This window comes from Mauremys mutica, chromosome 1, assembly GCF_020497125.1.
Source record: "Mauremys mutica isolate MM-2020 ecotype Southern chromosome 1, ASM2049712v1, whole genome shotgun sequence".
NCBI lineage: Eukaryota > Metazoa > Chordata > Testudines > Geoemydidae > Mauremys > Mauremys mutica.
In genome coordinates, this window is record NC_059072.1 from 168,681,583 (window position 1) to 168,698,664 (window position 17,082).

The window sequence follows — 17,082 nt, forward strand, 5'->3', positions numbered from 1 at the left end:
TACTGGATATTCCAAGATGAAACTCTGGATTTTTTAAATAGATGCCTAAGAAAGTTTAAATGCTTTCAATATGATTAATGTCTTTAAAAATAAATTTGCACAAAATGACACATGCAAGAGAATTCCATAATCCAAATGTCAAACTTCAGTTTTCCTCCCTACATCCTAATCTTCAGTGACAGCAGAATGCAGAAGTTGAGTGCCATCATGCCTAATCAGGAGGAGAAAGTTAGTTGTAAAAAAGGGAAGAAGGATATGCAAATATTTTGTACTACAAAAAGACTATACTTCGTGGGACCTGCTTACAATGACAGAATAAAGGCTCTATTGTTTTAAAGCATCCAAAATGTTACACTACCAACTGTAGCGCTACACTTATAGTGACACTCTTGCATGGGGAGAAAAAAAGCAACTTAACTTTTAACACTGTTGATACACATACAAAGAAGCAGCAAAGAATCCTGTGGCACCTTATAGACTAACAGACGTTTTGCAGCATGAGCTTTCGTGGGTGAATACCCACTTCTTCGGATGCATCGGTATTCACCCACGAAAGCTCATGCTGCAAAACGTCTGTTAGTCTATAAGGTGCCACAGGATTCTTTGCTGCTTTTACAGAACCAGACTAACACGGCTACCCCTCTGATACTTGACATACAAAGAAGTTAGAGAAGTATCTTAAAAATCTAGGGAAGTACATGTAGCCTCTTGGCCAGATTCGCATCCAGTGTAAATTGATTTCAATAAAATGACACATATACAATAGCTGAGAATCTCACCCCTCTAAGGCAAGTGTTCTCTCTGCTTCTTTTAAAAGGATTGTACTTAAATTAAAAATTAATCCTAACCAATTTTCTGTCCTTACATAAATTGGTCTTGTTGATCCACTTTATCTAACAGTAAGCAAGGTAATGAATCAAAGGCAATGCTCAGATAATATAGTAAACAGAAACTAATATAATCAGTTATTTGTTGGTATATGGATCAAGGAAAATAAATCCTATTTCAGACTCAACTCCGCAGTGTAACACAATCTACAAGACACCGCAGGGCCGGAACAAAATGTCTCTCTCAGCTCACTGCCTTCCCTTTTCATCATTATAGTTAATATAGAGATTAAAAGAGCAAAAAGGAATGTGTCAGATTTGTAAGCAGAGCAGGAAAAACAGGACAGCTTTCTTACGAAGAATAATTGTACGTTACTCCAAACTATATTAATTTATGGTATAGTCAGTAGGAGTGTTCCTCTTAGAACCTCTTGTAGTCAAACCCCTAAGCCAAGGTTTGGGTTTGTTTACTGTGATCCTAGGCACCCCTGTATTCACACCCTAAACCAGGGGTGGACAAACTTTTGGCCTGAGGGCCACATTGGGTTTCCGAAGTTGTATGGAGGGTCAGTTAGAGGAGGCTGTACCTCCCCAAACAGCCAGGCGTAGCCCGGCCCCTGACCTCTATCCGACTCCCCCTGCTTCTTGTCCACTGACAACCCCCCCAGGACCCCTGCCCCATCCACCCCCCCTTTCCTGGCCCCCGACTGCCTCTGGAACCCCTGCCCCGACTGCCCCCCACTGCCCCATCCAACCCCTCCTCTCATTCCTGACAGCCCCCCAGGACCCCTACCCCATCCAACCACCACTTCTCCCTGTCCCCTGATCGCCCCCAGAACCCATGCTCCTGACTGCCTCCTGCCACCCCCACGCTTTCCTGACTGCCCCCCTGGGACTCCTATCCCCATTCAACCCCCGTTCTCTGCCCTCTGACTGCCCCAACCCCTATCCACAACCCCACCGCCTGACCACCACCACCAACCCCAAACTCCCCTGCCCCCCCTTACCACACAGCCTGAAGCACTGGTGGCTGGCAGCGCTACAGCTGCGCCGCCCAGAACAGCAGGACAGGCTGCCACACTGCCCAGCGGGAGCCAACCACGCCACTGCGCAGCACCAAAACCGGGTCAGGCTGGGCTCTGCAGCTGCAGTGCCCCAGGAGCTCACAGCCCCACCGCCCAGAGCAGTGCAGTGAGCTGAGCCTGCGGGGAAGGGGGAACAGCAGGGGAGGGCCAGAGGGCTAGTCTCCCAGGCCAGCAGCTCAGGAGCCGGGCAGGAGGGTCCCGTGGGCTGGATGTGGCTCACGGGCCATAGTTTGCCCATCTCTGCCCTACACACTACTGCAATATTTGTACAAAATATGTTTTGTGAGGTATTATATCAAAGCTAGTAACATGTAGTTATCAATATCATTGTAAAATGAATGTGTTAACCTTATATATAAAGTTATGAATTCTCTCAGTATGATGTTACTGGAACATGTTTAAGACCTGACAGTTTAGCCTAGATAAAGATGATGAACACATCTGTCCTAGATAAAGGAGTGTGGGTTTACCTCAATTTACATATTAGTCATAAACAAAATTATGAAGCTAAACCTTCCTGAACTCAAGAGACAGAGAATTGACATGGCTCCTGTATCCTAGAGAGACTCAGAGCCTGAATCCCCAAGCGGCCTTCCTGACTTGTAAGACAAAGGCAATCCCTTAGGGAAAAGAGAATCCTATGATATCCTGTATCCCATGTTCACCATATCTATAAGGTTATGATATATTTTGTACAAAGTATGCCTTGTGAGGTATCATGTGAAAACTTAATCAGCTGAATATTAGTATCCTGTTGAAATGTGTGTAACATCACTGCATATAAAATTATGATATTTTGCTATATCGTTGTTACTGAAAAATGTTGCGAGTTCAGGTAAGAGTTTTCAGAGACAAAGACACACTAGCAACCCCAGACAGGTATCAAAGTCAAGTGGGCTATCCTTAAGAAGCCATCCTTCAGCAATGGAGAGATGTAAACAAGATATGGTTCAAATCTCAAGTACACAGGGAACTGTTTGTCTACACCCCAGCAGGGAGTAATCCTCAAAGAAAGGAGGAGATTATACAAATAAGAGACAGTGACCTCCACGTAACCCCTCTCCTCCCTCCATCTCTCTGCTCATGACAATGACTCTTGAAGAACTGAACAAAGAGGGGGAAGGGAAGAGTGGTCCCAGACTGGAAAGGGGTGCAGCATGTGAAATGTATTACCGCTGATGGTGAGGTAACCCTTTTTTGCTTTTAAACCTATTAGCCTTTGTAAAGTTTAGGAATTAATTTGTGTATTTATCCATTTGTTTCTTTTGTGAGCAATACTGATTTATATGCATTGGTACCTGTAATCATTAATAAACTTGTTTTAATGTTTTCTCTAAACCAGTGTAGTTTGGTTGAAGTGTTTGGGAATCTCTACTTAGGCTGGTACATAATCATTACCCAGTGTTGGAATGATGGAGTTACTATGAGCTTATGCAGTCCAGGAGGGTACTGAGCAGTGCAAGATGCACATTTCTGGGGAACAAGGCTTGGATTAAAGAATATGTGGGTGTCACCCTGTGTGTACTTCATGAATGGCTGGGACAGCATTCATGTAACACAGCTGGGAGTGATTTTACATGCTAGTGGCTGTATATGAGCAGGGCAAGTGTGGCTGTTCTGGCAGCAAAGCAGTGTAAAAGGCACCCCAGACTATAGAATTAAGGGGACACTACTGTTCAATCGGACAGCTTGTACCCTGGGGAATGTCTCAACTCCATCTTTATCCTTCACCTAGAAGACAAAGCCAGGTGATTTGATCTTTGGCTCCTGGCCTGGCTGGACAGTAAAAAGCTGCAAAGGAGACTGCTGGTGAGAGAAACCATCTTGAACAAAGACAGTATCTTACTAGATGAAGTTTTAGCCTTCTAGATGTGTTTTCATTTTTATTTGCTTGTAGCCATCTCTATCTTTATCTCTTTTACTTGGTATCACTTTATCCTTGCTCTTTTGTTGAACTTGATTTACTTTTACTAGAGGCCAATTCAGTGCTGTGTTTGAAGGGAAGAGTGTATTTAATAAATTCTGATGTACTGACTAACAGCAGGAAACTTAATATATTCTGTAAATGCACAGCAGAAGGGCTGAGGATTGCAGAGAAACATCTCTGAGGAGCTCATGGGCTGAAATGCTCCAATTGTTACCTACTAGCAACATTTGGGCCAGGAGAGGTTTGCTGGTGAGAAAGACAGACTGGAGGGACAGGTAGCTGACACAGTCTAGTAACTGCCAGCAAAACTCATTCTTAACGAGGCAGAGAGGTAACTCAGTGCCCCCACAGCTCTTGGTATCCCCCAGGAGCCTTTTACAGTTACCAACCTGTAAACCATTTCAGCTTCAACAAAAAGATTTCAGAATTTTCTAATGAACACAGAAGTTTTTGTTTGGAATAGAAACTTATTCAAACCAGGCAAAGCTTAGGTGTTTTAACTGAATTTTGCCGTGAGTGTTTTGGTTAACTCAAACCCCAAACTCAAAAGCAAAGCTCAGAAGGTACAAAACCATATGAGCCAAAAATTCACACAAATCCTTGAAATCCAAAATAGCTGAGTTTTGCACTAGCTCTAGCAAAGGCACCAGTAAAAAACAAACAAACAAAAAACTGTCAAAAATCTTGAAATATAATGATAAAAGATGCATTTGGTTATTTCTGTAAGGAGAATGCTTTGACTGTGTTTTGAGACTCTCAGCTTAAATAGAGATGGGTTACACCTGAACAATTTTAACTTTGACTTATATTGGTTCTGGCAATTTCACTTGGTGAAAATTAGAGATGATAAAGAAACAAAAGCCCTGGATTCAACATACCCTACTATCATCCAACTTTTGCAAAGCCCTTTAATGGACTATACCAAATCCCCAGAAACGAATATGCCAGAATATTGTGTGTGTTCAAAAAAACTCAACAGATCTGGATCCAAATTTCACATTTTGAGCACATCTTTAACAAACAAAATTTTTCACAAACAATGCATTAAATTGTCAATGCACACTTCAGACAAAGAAAAAAAACAGCCAATGCCTAAATAAGTGATAGACTTCATTTACCAGAATTGCATCCTAATAATTACTCCTTTATACAAAGGAGAGGCTAAAGTGAGGAAATTTAAGAATTAATATATCCATATGGATATTTTTATCCAGTCCTCAGAAAGCTCAATCATTAGAATGGTGTCCACATTAAAGTACATAATGTAGAATGGATACACATATACAAAAGTTGTATAGCATATGTACACAATTAGTTCTATTAGTTTAGTTCAGACAGACAGTAAAACTCTCAGCAATTCTTCAGCAACTAAAATGACATTGCCAAACACATGACCTGATCCTACTCCCACTCAACTCAATGGCAAAAATACTATTATTAACTTAAACAGGAGCAGAATCAGGCCCACATTTAGAATAGATATGATGTATACGCCACATTAATACATTTATATACACATTTTAGATTAGCAACCCAGACCCACATTTTTTAGAGAAATCTGAATGCAGGAAAAAAATGCATGAGTTGCCACAACTGCATCACAGTTAGGGTAGCCATGTCCACAAACTATGCACATATTGTTTCATGGGTGTATCTTTTAAAACGTAAGCTTTGATACCAAAAAATAAACAAAGTTAGTTCCACGGTCTAATGTTTGAGTTATTCATGATTTTCCAACCATCTGACTTTTGTTGTTCATTTGGAGACTTACAGACCTAAGTTCTTCCATAATGCTGAATATTTTAAAAATCTTACCTGAAATAGTCTAGTGAAGATATCAAATTCAAAAATTGAAATGTAGTCATTGCAGGTCAAGTCAATGGTAGACTTAAGAGCCATTGCTTCCAAACCAGAGCTTATCTGATGAATCTCATGAAGGCACTGCCGGAACACTTTCCATGGCACTATAGTTCTGTGAGGGGGAGAGAAATGATTTAATAAGATGGCATATTGAAAACATTTTCTTATTTAGACAGCACAACTCAAGCTTGACATTAATTTAATTATGTTTGATTTTGCTACAAAAACTAAAGCTCAGTTTTTTGCAAGGATTCAATCAAATGCTAGTACATCTTATTTTCCATTAAAATGATGTTGCTAATCTCCCTCTTATTTTACGCTAAATATTCAAGCCAAATTATTTCCCAAAATGGTGTGGTGGTGGGGTTTTTGTTGGTTTGTTTTTACTGTAAGTGAATTTTGTACAAGGGAAAGTTGATGGAGTCTCTGGTGCCAAGACTGAAATCCTCTATTTATCCACAGAACAGGTCCAGCAAACCACCCCCACATGATCCCAATCTTGACTTGAAGGAAACACCTCTGGGATGGACAGGAAGTTCTGTCTTCATGGTCCTTGGCCTCTGTGCAGACTAACAAGCATGCTACTTAGCGCCTAACATGAGTTTTTGTAATTAAGGCTCATTTATACCAGCTGGCTTAGTTCAGATCAGCAACCTAAGGAAGGGAAAGGTTCTTTAACGTACTGCCCACGAGTGTGGCTTGCTCTATTTGACTATATGGCTGTTCTCCCAACCCCAATCTCCTCCCAAAGAAATTGCTTTTAGAAATGAGAAAATTGTTACAGAATTGAGTAGTAGTGACAAACAAAGGAAAAACTTCAGGACGACAGCAATAGTAATGGGTTATAACAGTTACATGGATATTGGAGTGCAGCTCTTACCATGTCTACAGGGCCACAAATTTGAAAGCTCTTCCATAAATAACCCAAACTATACTTTTCTGAATCCAATTTAGTAGCTAACTTTGAAGCAATGTTTGAGACTTTATTCAATGATCTTGCTCTATTCTCCAGACTAGAAACACGGTCTACCTGAGCATTTAAGGAAGGGATTTGGTACTTGAGGAACAGATGCTACTAGGCTGGGAGTCTGCTACCGGGGGGGCGGGGGAGGGGAATCCTGCCTCTTTTCTGAAGGATGCAAGAAGAACTGGGGGAAGGCACCCCTCAGCCCCACGTCCTAGCAGCATGGAGAAAAAGGAGCCTGTTGAAAACGAATTCAATGGAGGATGAACAGGTGCTACCATTAAGGAGGAAGGACAGCTGAAATCCATCGAAGGCCTCATTCAGCTAGACAGAGGCTGGCTGAGTGCTTTGACATATCCTGTCAGCGTTAACAGGGAATGATTCCCTTATCCCTCTGCCACGGGCAGTACCTGCCCCTGCTTTTATTCGTAGCTCTGGAGCAGAGTGTGGCAGGCGTGGAAAGAGCAATTCAGAACAAAGACATGCTAAACTGATCCTCTTTAGTAGAGTCGCATTTTGTTCACCTCAGTTCCCCTCCCTATCCTTCTGTATCCCACGTCCCTTCAAACTCATCTGCCGACAGAAACTGAAAGGTTCTTCTGCTAACCACTATTAACGAAGATGGTGAGATTTGGGACCCCACCCGATGCCCACCACTTGGAGGTGTGGAACCCTTTACAAGCCATGGCAGACCACCTGTCAACAGCTGCTGCTTCCTCTTCCCCCAGACGTCCTTATAAAGGTTACTATCTAAATTCTGTGAGGCATTAAACCCCTGACTGACCTCAATGCCCAGTAGGAGTAGAGAATGGCCTACTTTACAGGATCACATTCTAGGTGATCTGTAGTTATTTGCAAGACTTTAAAATGTGTAAGATTGTGTTTTTAAAGCGTGTTTGTATGTCTATGGATGCTAAAAAAGTCTAAAGAGCCACAGACACAACCCTCTCACGTGCTACAGATGGGCTTCTGCTCTTTACATTGTCTAACTTTAGAAAAGCCCCACAACATTTTTATTCCACAAATATTTTCACATCTCCTTTTCACATGTACAAAGTAATTCAGATTACTTAGTAATATGGAGTTGTATAAGAAAATGATAGTTATACATGTCTACCCTGATATAACGCTGTCCTCGGAAGCCAAAAAATCTTACCACATTATAGGCAGGGATGAAAGTAATTTAAAGGACTTGCTGGTACTCCAGAGTCCTGTGGAGGGGGAGGGGCCTCAACCAGAAGAGGCGTGGCCTCTATTGGAAGAGGTGGGGCCTTTAAATCCCCGGGCTTTTAAATCAGGATTTAAAGGGCTCGGGGATTCAGCTGAAGCTAGGAGCCGGGCCCTTTAAATCACCCCCGGAGCTACCAGTTGCAGAGGCGGCTGGGAGCCCTGGGGTTTGGGCAGGGGTGAAAGTAATTTACATTTCTTACCCATATGGTCCAATCGCAAGCAACCCACCTCTCCTACGTACTTCATGGATCCCTCCCACTGCATGACATAGATAGAGAAAATAAAGCTATTACTACTACTACCACCAGGACTGTCCGTAATAAAACTTTACTACTGGAATAAGCCTGAAAAAGTGAAAACTCACTGTCACATTTTTCTCCATGTCTTCCCTCCTCCTCCAGCCAGGCTGCGGACACTAGGCTCCATGCTTTCTCCCTGCCTCACACTGAGCAGCAGCTGCAGGGGCTTCTCTCTAGCTTGCAGCAGGGAGCAGGGAGACTGGCTGAGGCAGGGAGAAGCCTGCCTCCTGCATAAGAACAGCTTAAACTCAGCTGTTCCCTGCACGGTTCAGTAACATTTCAAAGAGGATCTGCAAGCAGTTGGGACATCACAACCATGATCCTCTGCTAGGGAGGGAATGGGATAGATTTGAACTTGGAAATGGTTCCTGATTTTGATTGTGTTTTTTGTGTATAGGAGATCCCCTCATCCCAGGGGCAGAAAAGAACTGCCCCTGCCATGGTCACACACACCCTCCCCCCCCGCAACAACAACTGGGAGTGAAATTAACAAGGATGCCAGAAACGGCTTCTAACCCTGGGGGCTGAACTGTGCAGGGAACAGCTGAGTTTAAACTATTCTTATGCAAGCAGCAGCAGCAGGCATCTCAGCCAGTGTCCCTACTGCAAGCTAGAGCCTAGAGGAGAATGCTTGCTGGGGGGGGTGGGGGTGGGGGAGGAATGCAGAGCCTTGTCTGCAGCCTGGCTGGAGGAGGGGGAGGGAGGAGACGAGAAACCAATGTGACAGTGAGTTTTCCCCTTCCACCTGCTTTTATTAGCTCTGGATTTAAGCTGTGCAGCCAAATGCTTGTATTTGTTGTGTATATTAGTACTGGAGACAAGATCCCCTCATCCCGGGGGCAGATAAGGACTGCCCCTGCCATGGACAACACACCCTCCCCACTCCCCCCAGCTACTGAGAGTGAAATTAACAAGGATTCCAGAAACCATTCCTAACCCCAAGGGTTGAACCACTCAGGGAACAGCTGAGTTTAAACTATTCTTATGCAGGGGGCAGGCTTCTCTCTCCCTCAGGCAGTCTCCTTTTCTTACCGGTCCTCCGTACCTGCTTACTTTCACCTCTGGTTATAGGTGAAACTGCGTTATATCGAACTTGCCTTGATCCGCTGGAGTGTGTAGGTCCCCTCCCACCTCCCCCAGCACTGCTTTACCACGTTATAGCCGAATTCATGTTATATTAGGTCGCATTATATCGGGGTAGAGGTGTATCTGATCGCTCCGCACTAAATAAATACTTGCCAATTCACCTAAATTTTAAAAAGGAGCTTTCAGCTGAAAGCAGAACGCTGTGGACTTGAATTCATATTTCTGCTGCAGGGAAAAACCCTAATCTGGCCTTTACTGTATTCATAAAAGCCTTTGGATCTAGAAATCTAAATGTTATTTTGAAGCTTGTATTGAGAAAATCATAAATCATAATATATGATGAAGCTGACCAGATCTCATCAGATATGTTCATCTGTGTATGAAAAACAGGAAACCACAAAGAACTGAAGAGAGATACCACATCAGATGCCATTTAAAAAAGAATGCACATCAAATTTTGATCACGGTAAAGAAAGAACAAAATGTTGCACTGACTTTAAAGTACAAAGATGGAAAACCTCCGTGCATCCGTGGTGTTAAAAACTACAGTTATGTATGAATTTAGGTGTCACAATTACAGGAATTAAACCGGTAATCATAAATTAGACTTCCTCTGAGTCTCTCATTAAACTTTCTGAATGGTGACAGCATCAAGATCACAGTACTAGAGTAGCAAGTGTTAGAAGAGGAAATCCAAACCCTTAAAGCTAAAATTAATCTCATATGCAATTGTAATCTCAATACAATGCAAGCAAAAACTAGTGATATGACAGAATTGTCAGGATTGCTCTCCATCTGCAATAGTTTCATGAAGAAAATGATTATTGGATGTGACTGATGTACAGGACCTACCATGCTCTATTCACTTAATGCTATTACCCCTCACCTGATAAAAAATAAAACAGATACAAAACTTCAAGGTCAGACACCTTTATGCACAATTCAACTCAGCTTATGACAGAAATGTTCACAGTCGAGAGACTAAGTCAGTGAAATAATGTTTGAATTTTTTTGGGATAATCTTCCAGAACAGGTGTTAAAAAAAAATAAAAAATAAAAAATAAAAAAAGGTTGAGCCCTTCCAGTTATTTCAACGAGTTTTGGATCTGGCCTGTTGTGCTTTGACCATCATTTACTGTCCCTAGGAAGGCTGAGAACTGTGTGTTGTTGAAATATTCCCATTTCTGCTTCTGATAAAGTCACTATGCAGCTTTTGGCACTAACCAGCTTGGGGACTAACTACCTGAGGGACTGCCTCTTTTCCCTATGCCATCCTGACAGCTGAGGTCAACAGAAGTCCTTGATCTGGAGCCCTCCTTGTTTGCTTGCAGGGTGTTCTCTGGGAGGTCTCCAGGACTATGAAACTTGTTTCCCCACCACCACCAGCACCACCACTTTAGTCCAAAGTAGCCTGAATATTGCAATCTCCCAGGCACACTGCAAAAGATGGGGATATGAGAGTATTTAGAAAAGGCTGAGTGTAAACTTCCCACCACAGTAAAGCAGTGGAAAGGAGCTTTGGTAGGTGGCTGAGTTTGAATGATCATTTTCATGCTGTTGTGATTTCTGGTATATTATTACATGTTAGGAGTCTACAATTTTGTACAGGTGTCTTTATTATTTAAATCCAAACACATCACTTCAGATGCTGGTATGGAAACTGAGGAAATGAATGCTGAGGTAAGGATTTATAGAGAACAGTACGTTTGTCAAGCCTACTAAATAATGTTAGAGAAAGCTTGCTCCCTTTACAATAAAAGAAAACAGGATCTGGTTTACAACCAAATGCAGTCTGCCTCTTTTCTGCCTTGAATTGTACAAGGTATTTACAGCTAATGCTTTCCAGGCTCTTTGTTTTGTTTGTTGCATCATGCCACTAATGATGCCCAGCATTAAATGTTGGCAGGTATTTCTGCACATGCCTGATGAGATGAGGCAGATCAGTGGGAACTTGTCTGGAGAGAGAGGGGTTACGCACCTCTGCTGTGTTCATCAGGGAGATGCAATATAACACCGCCTACCATGTTAGGCTCTCTGCAGAATTAGGTTGAATAAGTGCATTCTCTGTTTCTTATATTTAAGAATTATATAAGTGATTACTGGCTGTCCAATGTACTGTTAGTGCGGCATTATTCTAGGGAGTATTTCATATTAGGAATACTAGAAGATAGTACAAATATACTATCCTCACTGTAAATTCACTCAAACTGTTTGTTGCTCAAAAAATAAGATTTTTCTTTTTTAAACATATGTTTAGCAACAGTTTGTGTCTTTTCTGATGTCTTCTGTAGCAGTACTAATTTCAGGAAGTATCAGGCTGTATGTTTGTTTTTGTTTGTTTACATAAACATGTATTACATGTGCTATTTTGTTATGGTCTTGGATGTGTTGTTGTACAATTAATTAAAATCAGAGAGAAAATATATAAGAAAGGAATAAATATGTGAAGTGGCTTGAAACGTATACCTGAATTAACACACTAGGGAGCTAAGGAGGGCCATCTGTTATGTATTTAGGTGTGTTTTATTTATTTATTTGAAACTGAACTTTTCTAAATTGAAAGAATGTAAAGCTCGTTTAGGGCCTGATCCAACTCGCACTGAAATCAATGGGAGTCTCTGCACTGATTTCCATTTCAGTTGCAGTCCGAGCGTACCCATGCTGGTTTAGCAACAACAAAATGGTCCTCTTTCAAGCTTCAGGAAGCTTGTGTTTGATCCCAATGCAGAAAAAGTTTCTCATATACACTGTCCCTCACTGCAGACCTGACTGTATCTTGATAATCACCTTTGGTCTTCCTCTCATCTGAGGCTCCCACCAGAAGAAAACACTCCTAGTGGAGAAGACTGCCTTTCTATTGTCTCTGATAGAGTGTCAGTAGTAATTGCATTTAAAACAAATTGGTGACACGAGGTGTGTTCTGGGCAGAGTAAAAGCTTTGTTTTAGACACCTTCTTATGTAAAAAGGAGCTTCAATAAGCATTTGCCCCTAAGGGTAGGGTTATTCAAGATTCCAAGATACATCATACTCTAAAACACCAAGCCAAGCTTCCTCCAAGCCATTTGAAGCAACAGGATTAGAGCTCAGCAAGTAATTCACAACAAATAATTTAACAGATGGATTTAGCTTCTTTTTCTGCTCATAGAATATCCAGGAGCAGACCGGGATTTTCTGAAACTTTTAAGTATTTGCATGTTTTGCTTAAAAGAACCAACAACTATGGATTAAAAACTAAATTATCTCTGAACTTTCAATGTGCAATATCTGAGTTGCACTGGTCAGATGGGGCACATGCCATTGTTTCTCCTCTCTCAAAATAGAGGAGCTCAGAAGCACCTCTGGTGTGAATGTGTAACTTGGAAACTGACATTCTGCCAATATCCACGCCAGCACGACTCTCTCAGAAATGCTGCAGAATTCAAACACAAAAGGGGCATGACTGTGTCCAAAGCGAATGCTTGAATTTTTAAATTAAGTCACCCAGATCTAAACAAAATTCTTTGAATGTCTGAGGCAATGGATGTGGGTTTCAGTTTATCATCACTGAACACAGCTTTCCTAGAATATTGCTCTGAATGCCCTGCAGTATGAAAAATGGACCTCATGCTTCCATTGGTTCTGAAGCTCAGAGCAAGCTACTGTACAAGTCGGTACAAAGAAGGCCTGAGAAGATCTGTCACAAGGGGGAAAAAAGCACTTCTGCTCCATCATGCCATCCTATTCTATACAACAGTTACAATGATGACCCTATGTGTCAGAAATACAACTGAAGCCTAACACAGGAGGGTAGGGAAGGGAAAGGAGGACAAGGCTCTGGGAATAAAGAAGGAGTAAGGGACTATGTATATCCCTTGCCTAAGCAGTCTCTCTTTGGAGACTACATGTCAGTATTTCCTGAGGCAGCACAGCACATAGCTATACAGAGCTGTCTACCCACCATGGCTTCACTAGTGAACAATGGGTTCCAAACACCCAGAGTCATCAAGGGCCACAACCATCTGTGGGCGGGCATGCTCTGGAACAGCCGGGGGCTGGGAAAAAAAGCCTTCTATATTTACGTGGGGTCGGTCTCCATTTCTCCAAATTCCTTTCTCTGTCTACATCAGGAATTGCAACACACGCTACCAGGGATCCAAGTTAGGCCTTCTGCAAAGTCAGTCTCAGATCACTCTGCTTTTGTGACCATACTCCTGTTTCATTTGAAAGTATTTGGGGAACCCATGCTAGTGGCTGATCTACTCATTCAGTACAAAGGTTTTTTTTTAAAAGATCGGGAAGAGGCCGTGCTACCTGCCTCCATGCTAATTTACATGAACATGGCCCTAACAAGGAATCCACGCCATCCCACAGAACTGACTGCTATCGGCCTAGTGACATCAAGACCATAGTGCAATGACTGACTGGGAAATGACATAACAGACCGAGTCATACTTACTCAAAGCAGCAGTGTGCTAAAGCAAATTAGTTTGAGGCTTGTCTCTCTGGTTTTACAAACATTGTCAAGTTCAAGCTCAATGTGACAGTGTAAAACAACCCACTGGTGCATTACAGGTTCCCACTCTGTGCCCAATTCATAGAAGAAATAAGTCTGATATAGCTTAAAATGTAGCATCTCATGCTTCAGCCAATACAGTGACCAACACAATATTTACTCCAGTTTTTAAGTATCAAGAAGGCTGCACGAAAGTTGGGATTTTTTTGGTTGAAAAGTTGCAGCCAGTTTGTTAAACTTGCGGTATCATTAAAAAAGAGTTTGTTTAAAAAACAAAAAACCCTGCAAACCATAAAACCCCACATCTGAGTGGCACTGCAATCCTGTGCACCAGGTCGCAATGCCACTCAAACTTGCAGAAACTATAAAAAGTTGCAGCGTGTGTTAAATTGTGGTTTCTGCAACAAAATTGTGGCCCACCATTTTCTTATAGCCTTAAATATCAATTTAAAAGACCCCACTTATCTGCCATTGAGAAGTCAATAACCACAATTTTTCTAGTTCCATGGGGAAAAAAATCTGGTCTCATAGAAACAGCAATTACTTATTTTTCTCAAAGCTGTAATGGCAGCAGTAATGTACATGCCCAAAGTAGCAAAGAACCAAGTCAGTTCCATTTCCATTAAAACCACAAAGAAGGGGGAAATAACTATTTGTCTCATAAAAAATAACAAAAATCTATAACTAAAATGCAGGTTTTTGTGAAGGTTTAGCAATAAAGATAAAAGCTGAACAGATATCAAATAATAGAATTATAGAAATGAAAATCTGAAGAACACTTACATTTGTACTACTGATTAGTTTTGCAATATAAAGAGTCATAAATCACAGACTTCAAATCACTTGGAAGCAGTGCATGACTTCATAGTAGTTTAGAAATTAGGAGACTGAAAAAAATCTGTTAGGTCATCTAGCCTACTTTCCTTGTCATTGCAGGATTGCTCTCTATCATGTTCTGAACATTTTTGAAAAGAGCAGAAACTAAATAAAAGCTGCAAAAACACTATTAAAATGAGTGAGGAACTGGAAAAAATTAACTTCAAGTGCTATGGAGTAATAAAATATGGATAATGAAAAAATTATCAGATTATGTTTTATGTGCATGTTTACAACGCATTTGGGGTTACTAAAATTGCTGTAAACAAATGGAACTGCTGATAACATGCCCTACAATTTCACAGTTTCATTTAATGTTACTATTTAAGCTGTACATTTAGCTTCACTGTAAATAAAACAAACTAGGGAAAAAGATGCTTTCACACTACTGAAACTACTTGCTTCAAGATCTCCAACTATCCCCTGGATCACCAAGTCTTTATTCCACCCTTATCATACATTGACATAATCGATAAACACCTTCCTTATTGAAATATTTTCCTATCTTAGCTCTTTGTGAATCTGTCCACTGGTTCTTCTCCTGACAGCTCCATCAGCTCCTTTCAGGGGTTCTCCACCTCCTCCTCTCCCAACTTCCGTGGGTATTCCACAAGGACCTCTCCTTGGCTAACTCTTCATATCTTCAACTATCTCCACACAGATGACCCACAAATTGCTCTCTCCAGTCATGACTTATCTCCATCTATCCAATCCTGCATCTCAGCCTGTCTCTCTTGGATATCTTGCTATCATTAAAACTTATGGCAAAAACAACTCTTGATATTCCATCCCTAAAACTCCCCCTAGCCGTCACGGACATAATCACCATCATCCCTGTGACTCGGTCCCTTAACCTGGATACCAGCTTTGACTGTGTTCTCTTTCTAGACTAAGATATATAAATATATGCCTGTTTGTCATTTCTTCCTCTGTAACACCTCTAAGACCCAGCCTTTTCTCTCTCCACACATCAGAATTCTCACATTCATTAACTCCTATCTTGGTTAATGCATCTTACTTCTCCTTGGCCTGCCTGACATCCTCTTTGCTCCCTGCAGGCCCATTCCAAACACTGTTACTAAGATCATCTTCCTGCCCCATTCTGACTACGTCAACCCTTTGAGTCCCTGCACTGACTTGACTTTCCCCATTGTGTCATATAAAAGGTTCTGATCCTTACATTTAAGTTCCTTCAATACTTAGCCCTGATTTGTAATTGTCTATTATTTAATGAGCCACAAACCTTCCACTCACTTTGGTCCGTGGAGGATGGCAGCCTCCACTGTCAGTTTGCCTGTTTCTCTCACAAGCATCTTCACACATTCTTCCATGCAGAAGTCTTTCATGGCCATTTATCTGGCCACTATCATTTGGCAGTTTCCTTTAGAAACCACAGAAATGGATCTTGAGGCGGGATTTGTTTGTTTATTTTCTGTTTGCTTATTTCAGGTAAGGGAAATAGGGACAGAAGAGGAAGCAAAATAAGTAAGAGTGAAGATCAGAAGAAGCTAGAACTGCACAGGTTGCAAATTGCCTAGAAAGGCTGAACACTGGGCAAGTCTCTGTTAACTAAGAAGCCCCTGAGCTGAGTGCATCCCAGTTTCAGTGAACTGCAGAAGGGGTGTGGCCCAGCAAAAGAAAGCAGGAAAATGACTACCAGTGAAGCAGCAACTAAACTAGAGCTGGCTAGACTGGAAGCAGAAGAGAAGGCAAAGGACCAGGAGTTTCAATTGAAACTCAAAGAAGCAGAGCCAACTGCACACAGAAGAGCTATGGGGGCAGAAAAAGCTAGGGAGGCGGCTGCCCACAAAAGAGCCCTGGGGATTTAAGAGAGAAAGAAATACAGGCCCAGATGGAGGCCCAGAAGCATGAACTGGCTGTTATGGAGCTGAAGAGACAAAACCCTCCAGCTGCTCATGCCACTTCCCCAAAAATCCACAAATGGGAGCGACTATGTCCACAGTGTGATGAATCCAGCAATACTGCTGAATATTTTATCACCTTTGAGAGACTGTGCACCCTCCATGCAATCCCTGAAGATGAAAAGATGACCACATAGATAACACAATTGACTGGCAGAGCTCTGGACATAGTCAATAAGATGCCTATTGATGATGCTTCAAATTATGGTAAATTTAAGGAACTGGTTTTGAAAGTTTCAGATTACACCTGAAACCTACAGGGTTAAATTCACGAGTCTTAAGAGGGGATCTGGTTTGAGTAATGTGGCTTATGTAAATGAAATGAGAGATTTGGTAGATAAGTGAGTGAGGGAGAAAGACATTACAAGCTTTGAAGGAATGTGCGATTTACTTACTCAGGAACAATTCCTGAATATGTGCAGTGAAGATGTAAAACAGTATTTGTGGGGAAAAGGTGGTTGCAGAGGGAGAATTAGCTGAGTTTTCAGACTCTTACAAGCAGTCACAAGCTGC

General features: G+C 41.7%; 1 protein-coding gene across 5 annotated transcripts in view; it reads right to left on the reverse strand.

Moving 5' to 3' along the window:
• CBLB (Cbl proto-oncogene B) overlaps positions 1-17,082 on the reverse strand; it is a 209,382-nt gene that overhangs the window by 86,435 nt on the left and 105,865 nt on the right. For all 5 annotated transcript variants that reach the window (XM_045001837.1, XM_045001836.1, XM_045001839.1 and 2 more), the window contains one exon: positions 5,655-5,811. In XM_045001837.1, coding sequence (XP_044857772.1) covers positions 5,655-5,811 — 157 coding nt within the window. The remainder of the gene's footprint in view (positions 1-5,654; positions 5,812-17,082) is intronic.